General features: G+C 32.0%; 1 protein-coding gene across 3 annotated transcripts in view; it reads left to right on the plus strand.

Annotated features, from left to right (window-relative positions):
• Positions 1-20,783, plus strand: part of CSMD3 (CUB and Sushi multiple domains 3) — a 1,082,068-nt gene that overhangs the window by 310,608 nt on the left and 750,677 nt on the right. For all 3 annotated transcript variants that reach the window (XM_045561854.1, XM_045561855.1, XM_045561856.1), the window contains exon 5: positions 6,332-6,539. In XM_045561854.1, the coding sequence (XP_045417810.1) occupies positions 6,332-6,539 (208 nt within the window). The remainder of the gene's footprint in view (positions 1-6,331; positions 6,540-20,783) is intronic.

The raw sequence follows: 20,783 nt of genomic DNA on the forward strand, positions 1-20,783 counted from the left end.
TTTTTTAATTTGGAGATTCTAAAAACTATTTTAAAATAGATGTTTGAGAGACCCTACATATTTGTTAATTACTTCCTTGGTGCATTAACTAACTCCCTCTCATTTTCTCAACATGTCTCTCAGGAAGATAAGTGGAAATTAATGTAGAATATTTGCTTAAAAGCCTATTTGTATATTTAAGAATAAACCTTCTATGCTAAATTGCCATTATACTTAGATTTTTTTTTTTTACTTCTCAGAGGTGTTATCTCAATGAATGGTGAATGTTTTCTTTGACCTATTAAATATATGTTTCTCTTTAATTTCATCTATTATGAAAGGAGCTGAAGGAGCTGGACTGAGAAATGAAAATTATGAGAATCCTTAGAGTTTTTTTTGTAATCATTGAAAATCTACTTTTATTTTCTTTAAAATAATAATACTTTTCTTTTAAAAGTTGTGCCTTGACAAACATAAAAGTAGCAATCAATCTATAAGGTATGCTATTTACCCAGTTGCTCAATTTTCTTCTCCATGAGAAGAGTTTCTCCTTAAACACAAAGATGCATTAGGTTGAACTATTAAATATAAACTGGGATGATTATGAAATATCAACTACAACTCCACATAGATATAATATAATATTTAATTAATAAAAGTATAATATTTAAATAGTTTGTGTAATTAAGAGGCACATAACAGTGATGCCTATCCTGGGAAGAAACAAGAAGACCCACATACATGTCAGTTTCACTTGGGTGCTGATAGAATTCTGAGATTTAAAAAGGGAGATTTGGAGAAAAATGTCCCATGATAAAGTTTGAGATTGGAATGAATGCTTAGCATCTGGAATTGAACAAGCGTACTCATCTCCTACACTTTATAGTTCATTTCTCTTTGGTAATAAATAATCCTATTTTCTGTATCCCACCCACAACCCTAAGCTATTTTGGAAGAAACTAATAGCAAAGCAGAGCACAGTATGAGATCAGTATCTGAAAAGATGTGTTACAGAAAACTGTTTTAGGTGGTTTTTGAAGCTGTGTTCAATTTTTTTTAGACAACCATGCTTTGGAGGAATTCCAATTTATATAAATAAAATGTATGGTTTCATACCCAAAGCCAAAACAAGGTCATGTATTTTCAGTATCTAAGTAAGTGTCACAGAGATTAAAATAAATAAAAATTTAATTCTAGGAAAAGTACATTCATGGAAAAATACTGAACTATTTTTAATTTTTTTTTTACTTATGTACAACTAATGTTTATTTTATTTTGTTGCTTTTCTTCATGTTCCATTGGTAAGAGATAAAATAGCATTGTTTATGCATTTTATATAAATTAGTTATTTTAAAGTATAGAAATAGATGTTATTTGATGTTATTCATATTATAATATTATAAACAAATAAAATTAGATTTAATAATATTTTAAATTCAACAACCATATTTTTTTCAATAGATTTAAATACATTGAGAACTTAAGAGGTAATTGGTAGTAATGCTCCAGAAAACTATAGTAAGTCCAAAGTCCAAAAGGATCTTTTTATCCTTATTCTTAAAAGTCCACTTTGTCCTTATTGATTCCATTGGCTGAATTGGTGGTTTTCCCCATGTTACAAACTGACCTTTCAAGCTTCTTAACATGCAATTTGCCAATATTTTGCCTATATAAATGTGCACACATATATGTATAAAAAATTAACCCACCGTAAATCTTACAGCCTTTATATTTTTCTTATATATAAAAGTATATATAAGAGTAGAGAAACTACCAACATTTTTTATTATTCACCGTATTCCCTATATGGTAAGTAATCATGTATGGAAGACATCATAACTTCTAGTTAACCTCAAGGGAAATCTAAGATACTTCATGGCATTGCTTTACTATTTAAGTAAAAAAAAAATATTGTTCTCAGAAATTGGCCTAAGAGAGGTGTTCTAATTTATTTTGGCATGATGCTATTTCTTCTGACATGCCCACAAAGACCAAACAAATCTCTTGAAGATATTGAGATAAAAATATGTTAACATAGTCAATAAACAAGGGATGGTTTATCTTTAGGAATCAATGATGCATACAAGAATTTCCCTGGGCTCTTGATTCAGCCTACTAATCAGTATCAACTGTGGCCTTCCTCTCTCAAGGCATAGAACAGCTAGATGATCTTTTCAAATGCCAAATCTGATCAGGACATATTTCTACTGAAAACCTTTTAGTGACTTTCCATTGCTCTGAATAAATTCCATAGTATTGTCAGAATGGTCCTGCAAGGTCTAGCCCTTAGTTGCCCTTCCAACTGCATTTGGTACCACAGAGCCTCTCACTCTTGGCTGTAGCACACAGGTCCATTTCCCTTCAGTTAAAGTGTCAGTGAAGCTCCTGGAACACTCTTTCCTCTGCTTCGTATCTAGTTAGTGCTTACTGTTCATGCTTTGAGTTTCTAATCCAGCATCACATCCTCAGAGAATTCTTGTTCCTCAATTTTCTAACTAGTTTAAAGCCCCCAAATATATAACACTAGTACTAAATGTTCCTTCCTCATGGTACTGGCCAGTAAAGTAATTTTATGTGTTTATTTTGTCATTTGCTTAGAGTCTGACTCACTACCAGACAGAACACTCCATGAGGGCAGGGATGGAGATAAATTTTGATCAAAATTGTAGTTGGAGGGATAACATGGTTCCTTCTGGCACTTAGTAGATCTATATCAATGAATGCTTTTTAAACATATTACCTAATGAATAAATTTTAAATTTCACAAGAAGTTTATACAAATAACCAAGATGATCCCTTGTGTATTTAGAATCTCTTAAGAAATGGTCCTATGGATCAGCATTCTGTGAATGCTACCGTTTCTGTGAATTATTGAACAGAAAACATTGCAGACAGCACTTATCAAACAGGCAAGCCTAAAGGCCAAATCAGAGTGATGTTGACAGAATAAAGGTCTTTTTGACAGGATATATATCAACTCATTTTGACCAGACACCAAGCAATGATACCCAGCAGAAAGAGCACAGCTCTAGATTCCAGAATTCTCTGGTTAGTCACAATGCTGCCTTTTATTTGTTCTAACTCTGCTATAAAATAAAAATATATATACATATTTACATAATACATCCTTCTGTGAGGCCATAATTATAGAAAATACATTGCATTATAAATATTGTATTTAATTCAGGCCATATCACAATATAAAAGTTTTAGGTTTCAGGTAAGGCCACCAAGCCAAAATGTTTTTTTGTTAACGTTTACTGAATCAAATTTTACCTATTTCACAATTTTGTCAGATGCTGATTCTCTGATAGTGTTTATTGTAATAAAGAGATCAAACAGTAATGGTGAACATAGAACTTGATACAAGAATTGGCAACAGCATGGGTTTGGATGCTAAAGGAACTGAGTTTCCATACTTGTTTTAGAGTGAATGTTAAGTACTTTGAGGTTGAAATTATTTTGCTATAAAATAAAGATTTCCCTAAAGTGGGATATTTTTTGAGTTGCTCTCCATTATATATGTCAGGAGTTTGGAGTGGTTTCTCTTTAGTGTGAGTCTAGATTGAGGAAATTCAAGGAGGTCATGTAGAGAAATAGATTTGTATGCTCTGGAGCTTAAGGGATATAATATATTATTATTTAAATCATAGCTGAAATACTTAAATGCTTGTTGCAAACCCAGAGTGCTGCATTTTGGATGAAACTGCATTTCCACAGAGGATATATAAATGGGCATGCTTTCATTTGACCAAATGTGGGATTTTTCTGGCTTGGCATTGTCTTAGACCCTGACTAAGACACCCACCTGGAAAGATGATGGAAATATATTAGGCTATTCCCATGATATGGGAGACGAATGTAAGCATCCAGCCTGAGAGACATACTTATGCTCAACAATGGAACTAATGGGGACACTGTTGAGGATCCCATGAAAGGACTCGTGAGCAAAAGAACCATCTTTCTTTAATTATCTGCCAAATCCCATAGAAATTGCTGCCAAATCAGTGCCAAGTAAGAGGATTTCTACTGATCCTTTCTACTTGAAACCCCAGGAAGATTATAGAGAGCTCAGTGGGAAGGGGAGGATGAACAAAATGCTAGCAGGGAAAACAGAGAAGACCACCTTACTCTTCTGTCTCACTCTTGCCTTATCTGTGATAAACCCAAGCTATGGGGAATAAAGAAGGTGCAACGAAAATAAATTTGATTTATAAATAAATTCAGCAAAGTCTCAGGCTATAAAATCAATGTACAAAAATCAGTAGCATTCCTATACACCAACAGTCAAGCTGAGAAACAAATCAAAGACTCAATACCTTTCACAATAGCAACAAAGAAAATAAAATACCTAGGAATATAGTTAACCAAGGAGGTGAAAGACCTCTACATGGAGAACTATAAATCACTGAGGAAGGAAATCACAGAGGATGTAAACAAATGGAAAAACATATCATGCTCATGGATTGGCAGAATCAGTATTGTTAAAATGTCTATATTACCCAAAATGATTTACAGATTCAACACAATCCCCATTAAAGTACTAACGTCATCTTTTGCAGATATAGAAAAAATAATTCTACACTTTGTATGGAACCAGAAAAGGCCCTGAATAGCCAAAACAACTTTAAGCAAAATAAACAAATCGAGAGGCATCACTTTACTGGACTTCAAGCTATACTACAAGGCCATAGTAACCGAAACAGAACGGTGCTGGCATGACAACAGAGACCTAAACCAATGTATCAGAACAGAGAATCCAGATATGAAACCATCATCATATTACCATCTGATCTTTGACATAGCAGACAAAAATATACACTGGGGAAAAGAATCCCTATTCTGCTGGGAAAATTGGATAGCCACATGCAGAAATCCAAAACAGGATCCACACTTTTCACCACTCACAAAAATTAATTCACAATGGATAACAGACTTAAACCTAAGGCATGAAACTATAAGAATTCTAGAGAAAACTCATAGATATCAGCATGGGCGAAGAATTTATGAAGACCCCAAAGGCAAACAGCAAAACAAAAATAAATTAATTGGAACTGATTAAATTAAAAGGCTTCTGCCCAGCTAAAGAAACAATCAATAGAACAAATAGACAACCTACAGAATGGTAGAAAATATCTGCATGCTATACATCTGATAAAGAGCTCATAACCAGATTCTACAAAGAAACCAAGTGAATCAGCAAGAAAACATCAAACAACCCCATTAAAAAGTAGGCAAAAGACATGAACAGAAGCTTTTCAAAAGAAAATAGACTGATGGCCAATATGCATGTGAAAAAAGGCTCAGCATCTCTCATCATCAGGGAAATGCAAATCAAAACCACAATGAGATATCACCTAAGTCCAATGAGAATGACTTTTATCAAAAAGTCCCAAAACAATAGATTCTGGTGTGGATATGGAGAAAAATGAACACTTATACACTGTTGGTGGGACTGCAAATTATTATAACCTCTATTGATAGTACAGAGATACCTCAAAGAACTAAAAGTAGACCTACCATTTGGTCCAGCAGTCCCACTACTAGGTATTTACCCAAAGGAAAAAAAAGACATTTTATAAAAAAGACACTTGGACTTGAATGTTTATAGCAGCACAATTCACAATCACAAAGATGCGGAAACAACCCACCTGTCCATCAATATATGAGTGGATCAATAAAATGTGGTATATGTATCCCATGGAGTATTACACAGCCATAAAAAATTACCAGACTAATAACTTTTGTTACAACCTGGATGGAACTAGAGACCATCATTTTAAATGAGGCATCACAAGAATGGAAGAATGAAAACCATATGTACTCACTACAAAATTAGAATTTATAGATCAACATTCATGTACATATGGTAGTAAAATTCAACAAAAATCAAGCAGGTGTTGGGGGAGGAGGGATGCCTTTATATTGTACATACCTACATTAAAAAATAAAACGGTCCTGCCATAAACAAACATGCCCAAAGTGATTAAAAATTTACCATCACAGATTTTAAGGAATGGGTTTTTTTGTTGTTGTTGTTTAACTCTCTTTATCACTTAAACATGAAAAGAAAATCTTGCTTCTATTATACTGAGATTTAATTTTGGTGTGTAGATTTTATTTTTATTGCTATTTCAATCATTGGTTATAAAGTTGTCATGATATTGTTTCTATTTATATATGTGCTTATAAATTTTTCATAAACTTCTCATTTTATTTAATCTCTATTAGTATATTATGCATTTGTTATCACAGCATTTGGATTGTTATTTTTACTTAAAAATGTTGAGTTACTTTAATTATATTGCTCTTCATAACTTAAAACTGAATATTTTGTCTTTATTTTTAACAGCTGAAGATGCTTGTGGAGGAACAATGAGAGGATCCAGTGGCATCATATCCAGCCCTAGTTTTCCTAATGAGTACCATAACAATGCTGATTGCACTTGGACCATTGTAGCAGAGCCTGGGGACACAATTTCACTCATATTTACTGATTTCCAAATGGAAGAAAAATATGATTACTTAGAAATAGAAGGTTCTGAGCCACCTACAATATGGTAAGTAGATAGTTTCTATTAACTTAGCACTGATGTCACTGTCTGAAGCAAACTGGGAACAAAGAACAACTGTACATGAACCTTCAAAAGTTTGGATATTTAAAAAACATCATCTAGTTATAGGAAAGTTATGATGGGGAGTTGTCAGAGCTGAAGAATATTTTTGAGTATTGGAGTACTGGAATGGCAAACAGATTGAAATTTTTGAAATATGAAGCTTTCCATCAGTATTATTTTATCACTTGATCAGTAAAGGGTAATGTGACTTTATTATAACTTGTATAAAGAAATAAAAGTTATTATCGTAATCTATACTTCTGTTTCTTATCATGCCCATCTGCATTCAGTGGTTTCTTTCAAATTAATCGAATGGTCTTGGAAGTAATTTGTGTTTGTTTATGTAGACAGACTTTTGTATAGCCTGTTATCTGAAGACAAAATTAAACTACCTTCATCTTGGTGAATATGGTTTCTTTAGAAACTCCAGACATGGTCTCAGGAAAACTGCAGAGTATTCAGAACATGACTTTAGGCATAATATTTTTAAAATAAAATGTTTCTTTATGCTATTTAAAATTTTTTGTCTACTGATACTGTTGAGCAGATTATAAATCAATAAGTAAAAGAAAGAATGATAAGATGCCACTGATGAAGGGAAGAGATAGGTAAACACTAGACTAGGAAGGACCTTTTCAGCCATCTAAAGATTGGCTAAGAACAGTGGGGATTTATCCATAACAATTACATGAAGAGGTCTAAATTTCTAAATGATTGATTATTCTTTCTGAAATGTAGACATTGGTTTGAAGTGGGACTTGATTAGCTGGAAGAAGATCACTTAAGAGGTGATCCAAGAAAATATCATGGTAGCTTGGATTAGGGTCATATAAATGAAATAAAGAAATAGACTGAATTGAGAGATATTTAGGAGATACAATCAAAAGGACCCTGTAATGGAATGAATAGTGATAAAGAAGGTAGTATTAAAAAAAAACTTGGTTTTCTGATTGATTTGGTGAGGGCAGTAGTAATATTCATTGACTTGGACAATGCTGAAGGAAAGCCAAGTTTGGAGTGAGAACCCTATACCTACTGAGATTTGTCTTGGATACATTTAGTTGCGAAAGACATCTAATAGACAATTATATCTACCTATATGATTCAGGAACATAAAGTAGAAGCATAACACTAATATTTAGTTGATATTGATGAAACTGAACCAATAGGCATCAATATAATTGGCTAGATAGAGACAGAATGGAATAAGAAGACAAGGGGGACAGGGATTGAATCTGATGGTCAACAATATCATAAGGCCCAGGATTGGAAGGATAATGTAGCAAAGGAGACTGAGGAAATGCATTCATAGAGGAGGAAATCATAGGGAATAAGGCATCACACAGACATGGGAAGAAGTGTGTGAAGAAGGAAGTGCAGACAACGTTGTGGACTGCTGTTGGAAGGACACTAGGTAAATGTTTTAAAAAAATTCACAGTTGGCTGGCTTCAGCAAAAGTACAAAGCATTTCTGTCATCAGAAATCCCACTTTTTAAGATAGGAAAAAGTGACACACTTAGATATACCTACTTTTTTCCCCTCTCTAACTTTTGGCCACTCATGGTTACAGATCTTTAGCTCTTCCCACGATAACTGCATACCAGAATGCAATGAAACTCAGCATAGTCCTAGTTTAAAATGTCAAGAAACTTTAAAAAATAATTGTTTTAGAAATCATTACTCCTATAGTGATTCATATTTGAGTTATACCAGGTGGATGGTAATGACATGAATTTTTCAATACCTATGTCTTTTGGCATATAAATGATCCCATTAAAATGGCAGCTTTTACCTTGTCACATATTTGACTACTATTAAAAGATTTAATGAAGGAAAATAGAAACATTGTTTTGTAGCAAAAGTTCCTTTGCTACCACTGAACTCTAGAAACACATTTATTCTAACACATTTATTCTGTGGATCATTATATATCCATTTATGTTCATATAGTCACTTTATTGTTTTAGATTATAATTCTTATCCATCGATGATTGTATGTTTTTGATTAATTTGAGTTATTAGAGCAATATAGCTTGTCCAATAACAGCACTAGATCCACACATTTCTCTTCTCTCCATTTTCTCCTTTAAATCACACTCTTCCACTTTATGTATTTCCCTCTTTTTCAGGAAGAAAATAGCATTTAATAAATTCATTGTTTTATTGTCTTTTTACTGATGTTACAGTAAATGTTTAGGTAGACTTGTCAAAATCTTTGTTATATAATAAATAAAAATAAGTTATCTGTCATGTTTCAAGAAAGTGACACAAATGTTCAAACTATATTATATTTCTATAAATGTCAATTAAAGATATATAGGGTTGGTAAATTAATAGTATTGTATACAGTCACCTAAGTATTATAAAATAGCATTCCCAGTAAATTCTACTAGTTATGAAACTGATGTATAAAATTATCTGCAAATAATTAAAATGCAAATTTACACATAATCCTGGCCTTCTAATCCCCTTAAAAATTCTTTAATATACTCATACTCTTTTAGAGATATTGTCATCAAAATGACTCATTTTATTTAACACAGCATTATATTAAAGATTCTTCCTTATAAGTTTGCACTGTTCGGATAACATTTTTAATTCATAAAATAATTCAAAAGAGAGATGCAAACAGGGAGATCTTCACATTCTTTTTATTAAAATGACAAATGTTTCCATTGACTTCAGATCTGTCATTCAGAGACTGAGAACTTGCCACTAGCTACTATACATTACAGTTTTTCTCATGAAATACAGACAGTACAGCAAGGCTTAATGTAGCCTGTGTTTGCCTTTGGCAACACAGACTAAACCAGCCAAAAACCATGCTGCAAAAATGATATTAACAGTTAGCCAATGCCTCATTTGCAAACTGTATATGTTAAAGTATTAGGTTCTTGTTTATTACAAACAGCAACATCACTGCTTAATCCAATAGATATGCAATGTATGCATTCAATAATGATTGGATGATAAAACTTTATGAGACCTTAAGACTGTCAGCTGATTCCACTAGAGTAAAATGAATAATGACATAGGATAAAGATGCTTGTTTTCCAGTTTCAGCTTTGATTCTGTTGATGGATGACAATGGGTAAGTCTTGTCACCTCCCTAAATACCAGGTTCCTCACCCATGATATTCATGGGCTTCTCTTAACTCTAATATTGTATGGCATTATCTGCTTAGATGCTATGGTAGGGGCGGAAAGTTGAAAAATAACTAAATACTGCCTCATTTACAAAGCCTCGGATAAAGAGGTGGATTGAACATAGTTAAAATTATTTCCAAATTTAATTTGGGTTCTTACGAGAATTCCACTTTTTCAATGTTTGATTATCAAGTACTTATTAGGATGCCTACTACATACCAGCATTGTTCTAAGTGCTTCCATGACTAAAGCAACAAAGTGATCTGCTCCTATAGAACTTGTGCTGTATCAGGGGAGAGAGACAATAAACAGTACTCGATATTAATAATGTAAATAATACACTCTTTCTGGAGAGTGATAAGAAAAAAAGGTAGAATAGAGAAAGAGAGGTCAGAGAACAGGAATGTTGTGATGGGTGTATAGCCTACCTAATCTAGAAATTGAGATTTGAGCAAAGTCTTGAAGAATGTAAGGAAGTTAGCAAAACAGATATCTCAGTGATGAATATTCCTGTTAGAAATAAGATCTCAAGAAAAGTACATAAACAGAGTGGGCCTTATTGTGTTACAAGAACTATGAGGCCACTGCGGTTACAAAATAATGACCATAGGTGAAAGTAGTAGGATAGAAAGATGGAGAATTAATGGAGGCAGCTCAAAATCCATCTTTGGCTCTTATTCTAGTTGAAATACAAAGTCATTGAAGTATTATGAGCACAGTATATATTTTTAAGCAAATCACTATGGCTGCTATGTGGAGAATAAAATATAGGAGGGGATGGTAAATGAACAGAGATTATTTGCACTTTTTAAGTGAGAGTTTATGATTGCTGGAATAAGCAAATAGCAGTGCCAGTGATAAGAAATTATTGAACATTCGAGGTAAATTTGACAGAATTTCCTAGCTGAGATGTCTAGTTGGAGAAAGATAAGAGAAAAGAATAGCTCTACGTTATTTGGCCTGAAGAACTGAAAAAAAAATGCAATTTAAAATAACTAATATTGGGAAGGCTATTGATGAAATACTTTTGGAGGGATGATTTTGGACATGCTAAATTTGAGATGACTAACAAACATCTAGGTCAAGATTTCAAGGAAGTGATTGGATAAACAAATCTTAGTTCAAAATGAAAGGTGTGGGCTGGAGATCTAAATTTGGAATTAGAGGAGTAGAAGTGATTATTCTTGTTTCTGCAAGTAGAATTGATTATTAAATTTTAAATAGAGAAAGGGACTAAGAACTGAGTTCTGGTGCACACCAACACTAACTAGTTGGCACAATTAGGATGAATCAATAAAGGAGATTGAGAATGAGAATAAATGAGATACGAGGTAAAACAAGAGAGTATTGTAGTCCCTCAGTATCTGCAGTGGATTGGTTCCAGGACCCCCAATCCCAATACAGAAATACAGGGATGCTCAAGTTTCTTACATAAAATGAGGTAGTATTTGCATATAACCTATGCACATACTCCTATATACTTTTTTTTTTTATTTCAATAGATTTAGGGAGAACAAGTGTTTTTTGTTACATGGATCAACTGTATAATGCTGAAGTCAGGGCTTTTATTGTACCTGTTACCAACATAGTATACATTGTACCCAACAGGTAGATTTTTCTCCCTTACTACCTCTCACCCTCCCTACTTCTCAGTTTTCAATGTCTGTTACACCACTTTATGACCATGTGTATCCCTATTTCATTCCCACAGTGAGATATGTGGTATTTGTTTTTCCATTCCTGAGATATATCACATAGGATAATGGTCTCCAGTTCCACCTGAGTTGCAGCAAAAGACGCAAAAGATATTATTTAATTTCTCCTCATGGCTGAGTAGTACTCTATGGGGTGTGTGTGTGTGTGTGTGTGTGTGTGTGTGTGTGTGTGTGTGTGTGTGTTTATTTTCTTTAAACACTCATCAGTTGATAGGTTCTGGTATACCTTAAATAATCTCTACATTGCTTATAATATTTAATACAATGTAAATGCTACATAAATAGTTGTGCTGTATTTTTATTTTTACTGTTGTATTTTTTTTAAATATTTTTGATTTATGGTTGAATCTATGAATGCAGATCCTATGGATACAGAGGACTGACTGTAAAAGGTTTCCTGGAAGCCAAATAAAGAAATTATCAAGGAACTGGCGGATTATGTCAAATGTGGATGATAAGCTAATAAAATAAGGGGCAAAATTGCTCATTGGATTTAGTAACATGGAGGTCATTGGTAATGCTGATGAAAATAAATTTTTGTAGGTGACAGACTGGAGCGGTTTTAAGAGGGAGTTGGAAAAGAGATATTGTAAACAATATAAATAAATATTTCAGGGAATTTTTCAAGAGAGATAAATAAAGAAAAAGAACAACAGATAAAGGAGGAAATAGGGACAAGAGAAGAAATTCTGATTTAGAGGATCTTGATTGTTAATTGGGAAAGTTAAAACCATATTTTTATACTGAAGGGAAGGACCCACTAGGGAGGGAAAAATTAGTCATGGAGAGAATGAGGAGAATCATTTGAGCAAAGTGAAGGAGTGGAGATAGTGAAAGTAATCTCCCCTTTCAAAATCTGTTTGTGAAAGGAAGGAGAAAAAAATTATAGTAACTGAAGAGTGAGGCAGATGAAGAAAGTGAAGAGTAGAAGACCATTTGGGGGACTACTCTATGCTAGAGGTTATATGAGGGGTTTAATTAATTTGAAAGCTCTGGATAAGAAAATAAAATGGCAAAGGCTGGTTATCTATGACTAGAATCAAGAGGAAATAGTGACTGAATATTACAGACAATGATAAAGGATTCTATAATAACTGTGATTTTTTTGGGTTTTTTTTTCAGATTGGATGACAGGAAAGATGTAAATAATAATAGAAAGGTCAGGAAGACATTAATATATCAGGTCCAGAAGATAAATGATGAGTTCAATTTGTAAGACATAGGTTGACGATAAGCAGGATTGCTACAAAAACTTGTCCCATCAGATGTGTGACTTAATTATGACACATAGTTTGAAGTAGTAATAAGAATTTGTAAGTTGTTAAAAATGAAATATTGGCTGAAGTTAAGGGCATGAATACAGTTATCAAGATCAGCATATTAGCGAAAACATAGCATTCAAATCATATATTATAACATAAGAATACCTGTTTAAATTAATTGTATTCAAATTAAGAATGCAATAAGATATGTAATATATTTTATTTAAGTTATTTTGCACATTTATTTATATTTATTAGCTGGTTTAAATAACGCTAAATATTTATACTTAAACTAATAAACTTAGTCATACAAATTTCTGATGAAGGCCGTCTTCCATTTAAAGCCAGTTCCTTTGTTTGTGCACTAGATCCTATTCCTTCTCACCAATGCAAGAGCCTCATGAGCCCAATTTTCTTAATTCTCTTCTACACTATCAATTTTTGTTCTTTGAACCATCACTCTTCATCTAGCCATAACTTGGTTTATCCCATAATTTCTCTGGAACTGCTGTTTACAAAATAAACAATGTCTTCTTAGTTTTTAATTTAATATTTATCTCACTTGATTTAACTGCAATGTTTGACTTTGTTGGTCATTTCCTCTTTTTCAGAACATCCTTCACCCATCGTTACTGTGAAGTCCTTTCTTCTACCTTTTCCTAGTACATGCTGACTCTATTTTTTCAAATTTTTTTTGGTGGTTTTCCTTCCATTATCCTTTCTATGTATGTTGGCATCTACCCAGCCTTTTCCTGGTTGTCTTTTTTACTTTTGTTCACTTTAAAATTTGCATAAATTCCCATACGTTCAACAATCTTAAGAAATCGCAGTTTTTCTCTTTACTAATTATTCATTCTCTTGTTTTGTTTCTATTTGCCCACATATTCTAATAAAATAACAGAATTTTAATGAGAGCTTGGGTGTCAAGTTATACACAACGTGAACCACTGCACATTTCTCACCTTAAATGTATTTCATATACATTTATAAAATTAATACATGATTTTGGTCTCATAAAAATTACATCAATTGACAATGTATTACATCTTTTTTTCCAGTGATTGTACTTGATTTGATTGAAGCAACATGAATACATTTAGATTAGGGTTAGCTGTGAATAAAGGAAAAGTTAAGCAAAATGCAAACAAAAACTAAGGGGCTTGAAAAAACATGAGTTTTTTTTTTAATATAAAACTCTGAAAGTAGTTGGGCAAGGCATTTAGGGGACCCTGATATCCTCAATAGCAAACACTCAGGATCATTTTATATTACTGGTCTGCTTGTAAGTGGCCTTCATTCCCAAGATCATACCTTATCTAAACATGGGCCATTAAGTTTACAGTCCAGACAGGAGGAAGAAGGAAAAGGAAAAGGAAAGTTCAAAGGAAAATTCATCACCTATTTCTTAAAGAAGGTCTGGTTGCTTATATACATTCTATATTTCATTTTATAATACTTCTGATTATATCCCATTGGCCAAAATTTAATTACCTGGCCACTTGGCCATAAGAGACACAGAGAAAAGTAACCCTTATTTTGGGTGGTCATTGCACAGCTAAAATCCTATTTTTATGAAATAAAAGGAGAGAAGGTATTAGGAGATAACTACCAATCTCTGACACAGTTTTTATTGATCAGTTTCTCCAAGGAAAATATATATAATGTATACTCACTAGTATTTTACATAGTATAGAAGTATGTGTTTATGTTTATGTCTATACAGCATGCATAGATGCAGGTATATAGACCTAGGTATACATATGTGGGTATATATATGTGTGTTGTATACATATAAAGGTATAGATATAAGTATGCACGCATGCATATATCTATATCTATACCTGTGTGAATATATATCTTTCATATATATGCATATACACGCATATATGTGTGTGTGTATATATATGGCTCTTTCAAAGCTAATATATCCACATCGAGCAACAATTTTCAAATGGCATTCCTGTTATAACTTTATCAGAAGTGCCTGTGGTATTTATTACAGTGAAGTTTCCCTAGCTCCCACACAAAACTCTTGCTTTACATTCTACAGGCATGTATTCATGAAATCTGCAAATCAGGTGACTCCAATGCATTAAAGCTGGATAACTATTGCTATAGAAAGTAATGCAATAAATTTTGTTTCATCAATATTGCAATGATGTCATGTAACTATTTAATGGAATTCCCTAAAAAGTACCAAAACAACAAATGTTGGCATGCATGCGGAGAGATAGGAACACTCATACACTGCTGGCAGGACTGCAACCTCCATGGAAAGTAGTATGGAGATACCTCAAAGAACTAAAAGTAGAACTACCATTTGATTCTAAAAAACAACAACATAAAATAAAAACACAGTGTTGTTACTTACTATGTTTCCATACTAGTTATGTAAGATGAATGTTGGAGAAATGAAATTTAAATTTCCCAATTCTAACAGTATAACACTGGAAGGATTAACAGTGGTTTTTATTCATTTTGTCTCTCATTGCTTATAAATAACAGAAATACTAGAATAGATGAAAATAGCTGATATTGAGAATTTGAAAATGTGATCATGGGTTTTTATTGTCTTGAATCTTAATTGGAACTGAAGGAAATAATATATTTATGATCTAGATTATTTATTTCAGTCAAATTTGGTTTGCTTGGCTAGAAACTACACCTAGGAAATAGCTCTTCTATAAACTTGAAGAACAATTATGTAATTTTTCACTGACCAATTGTTTTTTATAATGAAAATATTCTTAGTAGTAGAAAATCTTATTGTGTCTGCAGAATTAATGACTTTCTTATCTTGGTTTCCATTATATTTCACACATACCTGTACTGTATTACATTAGGGTGATTTTTTGTCTATCTCTTCTGCTAGATAGTGAGCTCCTCAAAGATAAATAAAATTATTCATTTATATGTGAATATCCTGTTTCTAACATAGTGCTTGGTATGTGGTAGGTATATAATAAATATTTATGAATTAAAATAATTATTAAATTTACAGCTTCCAAAAGTTATATCTATTCCAAATGTAGTTTATTTTAATGCCACTTTCAAATAATACAAAACTTAAAAATTTTATTTATCAACATTACACCATTAAGAAAGGCAGATATAATATAATTTAACTAGTCATCTATCATGGGGTTTTAGTTCAGTCTTCCCCTACAGTTAGTGGGTTGACAAGGTGTTTTACTGTATTTAAGAAGTGCTGAGGATCATCTGCTCAGCAAACATCACTCAGTATATATGCCAGAGAACATGTTAAGAGCTATAAACAAACAAACAAGTAAGACTCTCTTCTTGCCCATAGGAGAGGAAGTGTGACAATTCCAAAAAATGAGGCAGAAGGTGCTATGCACTTTCTTTCTTAGCACCAGAAAAAGAGCATCTCAGCTTAGGAGTGGTAGAATGTGAGGAAAATAAACTACCAAGGCTATGTATTGTGAGTTGAAAGCATTTTAAAATCTTGTCTCTATGGCTTGGAAGATAACCACTCCATGTTTCATTGCAATAGTGCACTTAAACAACACTGTCTTGTTGCAAGTCATCAAGAAGTCAGAATATTATAACAGAATACAGAAGCAGTAGTTTCAATGACATCTCAAAGAACTCCAGAAAATAATATTAAATGGAAAAGCACTTCTGAGTTTTAACTTCAATAGTCAAATATTTGGGTTTTTTCCTTATACTGTGACATTGTTAGCTACGTCCTATCTATATAATTTGTCTTTGTGTAAGTTCGTACAAAGAGATTGAGGGTCCAGTCTTAACAAACAGTCTTTGTTTTTCTCTAACGTATTTACCAAATCCCATAAACTTACTATGCTGCCTCAAATGCAGTCTTTATATGTACATTTTGATAGCACCTAATAAATCATTCTCTCTACTTAAGAATAATAAATATAACTAAGCTGAATGGAAGAAAAATCAAAGTATAATACTGGCATAAATTTGGTCATTGTCTTACTACTACCAGCAAGTTCATTAGGGAAATAAGAATATCTGGGATGGAAGTATTAATGTAGGTTTTATATTAATATAGGAATTTTAAATTTGCTAATCTTAGAATTTTTTAAGAATATATTTTTGAACTGCAATTTTATCTATCAAATGTAGTAAACAGTGATATTTATTCTGAGAAATTTCAAATTATTTTTACTATTTCAATTATCTGTTCAATTTTACTATTTCATTTTGGAGCCTAATTTAGGATAATAAAGGATAATAAATATTTAAGAAAAAGGTGAATGGCAAAAATTACATTTAAGTGTATTTTTTTTCTAAATCAGCATTACAAAAAGGTAATATTCTGTCTGTGATACAAAAGGTTTTCTCACAAGTATTGCTTCAATAATCTTAGATGTTTCAGAAATTAACAGTTACATATTAACTGGTACTCCAACTTTCCTAGTGTCTTCTGCTCCAGGAGCCCTGGCTGGGTTTCCTAAATGCAATGTTCTGGCAGCAAAGACATTCATTGAGCACTGCTCTCTGTGGCATTTGCATGTAGATGGGATTCTTAGGAGGATTCTGTCCAGCTGTTACTTTGTGAACAGCATACAAAAATGATGCAGTTCCTTGAGCTAACTCATGATATTTTCAAACTAATTTTCCTCAGAGGAAAAATAATGGACTTTATAATGAAGATTTCCACCTTTATTAAAGCTAACATGAGTATTCCAAGATAAACCACAAGAATTGAAGCTATTAAACCCCTCAAATTTATATAAAAGCAAAATGACTAAGATAAGCCTAAACAAAGTCATGATACAATTTAAGTTTTATAATCATGTATTTTAATGAAAGGTAGGCTGAGCTTTCATATAATTAGCTTGTAATATTTTTTAATGTAAGAATATTTTAGGGCATAGGATGTGTTTCAAGTTTAATTTACTAAATTGAAGTTACACAATAGAAGAGACATACATGGAAATGGGTATTCATAAGGATTGGTAGCATAAGAGAAAGGATACTTAAATCTTGCCATTTTTTCTTTAATTTGTTTTAACAAGAACTTTGTGGCACAGGCCCCAAAATATATATATATATATATATATATATATATATATATATATACATATATATATATATATATATATATATGTATGTATATATCCTCTTCTCCCCAGAACCACTAAGTACAGCTGTGCAGGTGATATAATGTACACCTCCAGGGGTCTCCAATCACATCATAGGTTATTGTAAATATCCCTCTTGTGTGTTGCACAGTATATAGTCTGTGTGACTGTAAAAGGCATCCTGCCCTGGTATTGAAGGTATTGAATATAATTTGTTGTTTCAGCCTGATTTTTCTAGTATGGTCCTTTCGTGCCCTGGCTGGCTATACATGTGTGACTAAAAGAGGTTTTAATTCATTAATTGATTCAGCTATTTTTGATGAATAATTTCTTTTTTCATGTTTTAGATGACATATAATTCTTTAATTTAATTTTATTTTATTGCACTATAAGATCATTTGAAGAGCATCAAAACAGTCTACTTATTTTCTTTAAATATGCTGTACAAATCAACTCGTGTTTCATTTTCACACTGTCTCACCAGAAATACTCTTCTTCCCTAAGAAAACGTATTATTTTGAAACCAATTCTGCTTGTATTTTAAACCTTGAATATTAGCCTTCTTCAAGTGGAAATGTATCTTATATTTTTTTGTATATATTTTGCTAGCATAATGCTTTTACTGTAAGTGGTTGTTTTTTTATTTTAGTTTTATTTATCTTTTGTTTTAGTTGTTTTTTTGGGGGGTGTTTTTATGTTTTACTTTTTATCTTAAAACAATTATAGATTCACATTTAGTTGTAAGAAATAATACAGAAATTCTGCCTACTCTTCACCCAGTTTCCCTAATGGTAACTTCTTGAATAACTATAGTATAATATCACAACCAGGAAACTGGTGGAATCCATCAAACTTATTTGGCATTCACCAGTTGTACGTGCAGTTGTGTGTGTATTTAGTTCTATGTAATTTTATTACATGTGTGGACTTGTGACCACCACAACAGTCAAAAAACAGAACAATTCTATTACAAGGATCCCTCATACTACCCACAACCACATCTCTTCCTCTTGTCTCCCTAATACCTGATAACCATGTCTTTCTCTAGAATGTTATCGTTTCAAGAATACAATAACAGTTTTTTCAGACCATCTCTTGATAAATTATTAGCTGAATTATTAAAAATTTTATATCTTTTGCTTCCAGTGATGTTATAGTTGTAAATTTTTCCCTAGACTTTTCCATGTAATAAAATATTGTCCAGATTATCATAACCAGTTTTATAGTTGCCTTACCATCTCTTTATTTGGAACACATTTTACTCTTGTAACTTAGACTATTCTTTAATAAGATAAAGTATTTTTAACTTTTATTTATATAAGGTTGTATTAAAGAAGACCATTTAAATATTTTTAAATAAAAAAGCATTTTTATATGTAGCATGTACTAGCTTTTTCACTAAATTATTGGCTAATCTTAATTAAAAGCTTTAATCTTTCTGGGTTTTATATCTTACATTTTTTTCTTATGCATATAGAGATTTAATCAAAAGAAGGTTTATATTTTATGATTGTAAAACTGCTTCTAACTTAAAAACTTTTTAATGTTGCTCTTCTGGGTATTATGGAATTGCCCTCTATCTTGAATTTATTATTTAAATTAATTCAGAATATAAATTATAAAGGATTAAACCAATGTTAAAATCAGTTCATAAATTTGCCCTTGACAATGGCAGCAAAGGATATATTATGGACAAACTTGATGAGTAGGCATTAACTTCAAAAACTTGACTCTGTCTATTAGAATTCTTAATCTAGATATCTATGTAGATAACTTCCTAAATATCTACTATCCATTAATTTATCCTAAATTCTAGTTGGACAAGTTTTTATTCTTATAGCCTTATTTCCGTATCACAAAAGAGACCCATGAGTTTACACTTCACTTTATAAAGTAATACTGTTTCTTTTGCTTTGTTTTCTTATACTTTTCATTTCAAAGATGATTTTTAGTAAAAATACTCAAAATAAACACAATGGTTAAAGACACCAGAAGAAATTGTGACTGTTTGATTCAGTATTTTTTATCTACTATTTTACCCTGTTGAATCATCTTTGATTAGGTAGAAGAATTTACAAGAGTATTCAGCTTTTATGTTACCCATAGGAAATTTTGACATTTGCAGAATATCACTGGAACATTCTCTAGGCATATTATCATTTATGATAGTGACATGCTCTGCAAATATCTTTTATTTACTATTTGTTTGCATGTGAGGGTCAATATCAACATGTATCTGTCTTAACTATTCTAACATTACTAGATCATACTTAAATAGGTTGAGATAGAATAGTTATCCTGAATACTATAGCATGTTTCATCACCCTTAATCTTCAATAAGAGTCTTTCATATTTGCAATCCTATGTCTCTCTGTGGATGAGAAATAAATTAGCCTAGGGCCCCACTAGGTCTTATAATACTGACTATATATGTATATTGAAGCTATTTCATGGTGATCTTTAGCATGAACATTTAACTTCTCAGATGGTCATATGACATCACTTCAGACATTTAAAGTACTGACAATATAAGAAGGATGATACTTAGTCTTTTTGAATAGATGAGAAAATTAAGGCCACTAGTTAAAAATTATAAAGGAAAAATTTTCACCATGATAAGTAGACATTTAATCTGATTAATGCTTTCTCCAAAAATAAATGATTGCTTATGAGGTAGGTAGATCCTTTCTTTGAAAAGACTTACACAGAGCGTAGATAACTGATTATTGGTAATAAGGGATTCATGAATAATTCAATAATGATTGCTCTAGGTAGTTATTAAAATATCTTTTTAATGCCAGGCTTCTCTTTGCCAATCTCATCAGTATCTTCCAAGTGTTATTAACATCAAAAGACATGTTAATCCAAAAAAAAAAAAATTCACCTAGCCACTATTTTGCTTAGAAACAATACTCACCACAACATCAATCATTAGCCATATATTGTTCATTTCAGTCATAAAAGTGTAGGCAATTATCAAAAGC

The sequence above is a fragment of the Lemur catta genome, chromosome 9 (genome assembly GCF_020740605.2).
Source record: "Lemur catta isolate mLemCat1 chromosome 9, mLemCat1.pri, whole genome shotgun sequence".
Taxonomy (NCBI): Eukaryota; Metazoa; Chordata; class Mammalia; order Primates; family Lemuridae; genus Lemur; species Lemur catta.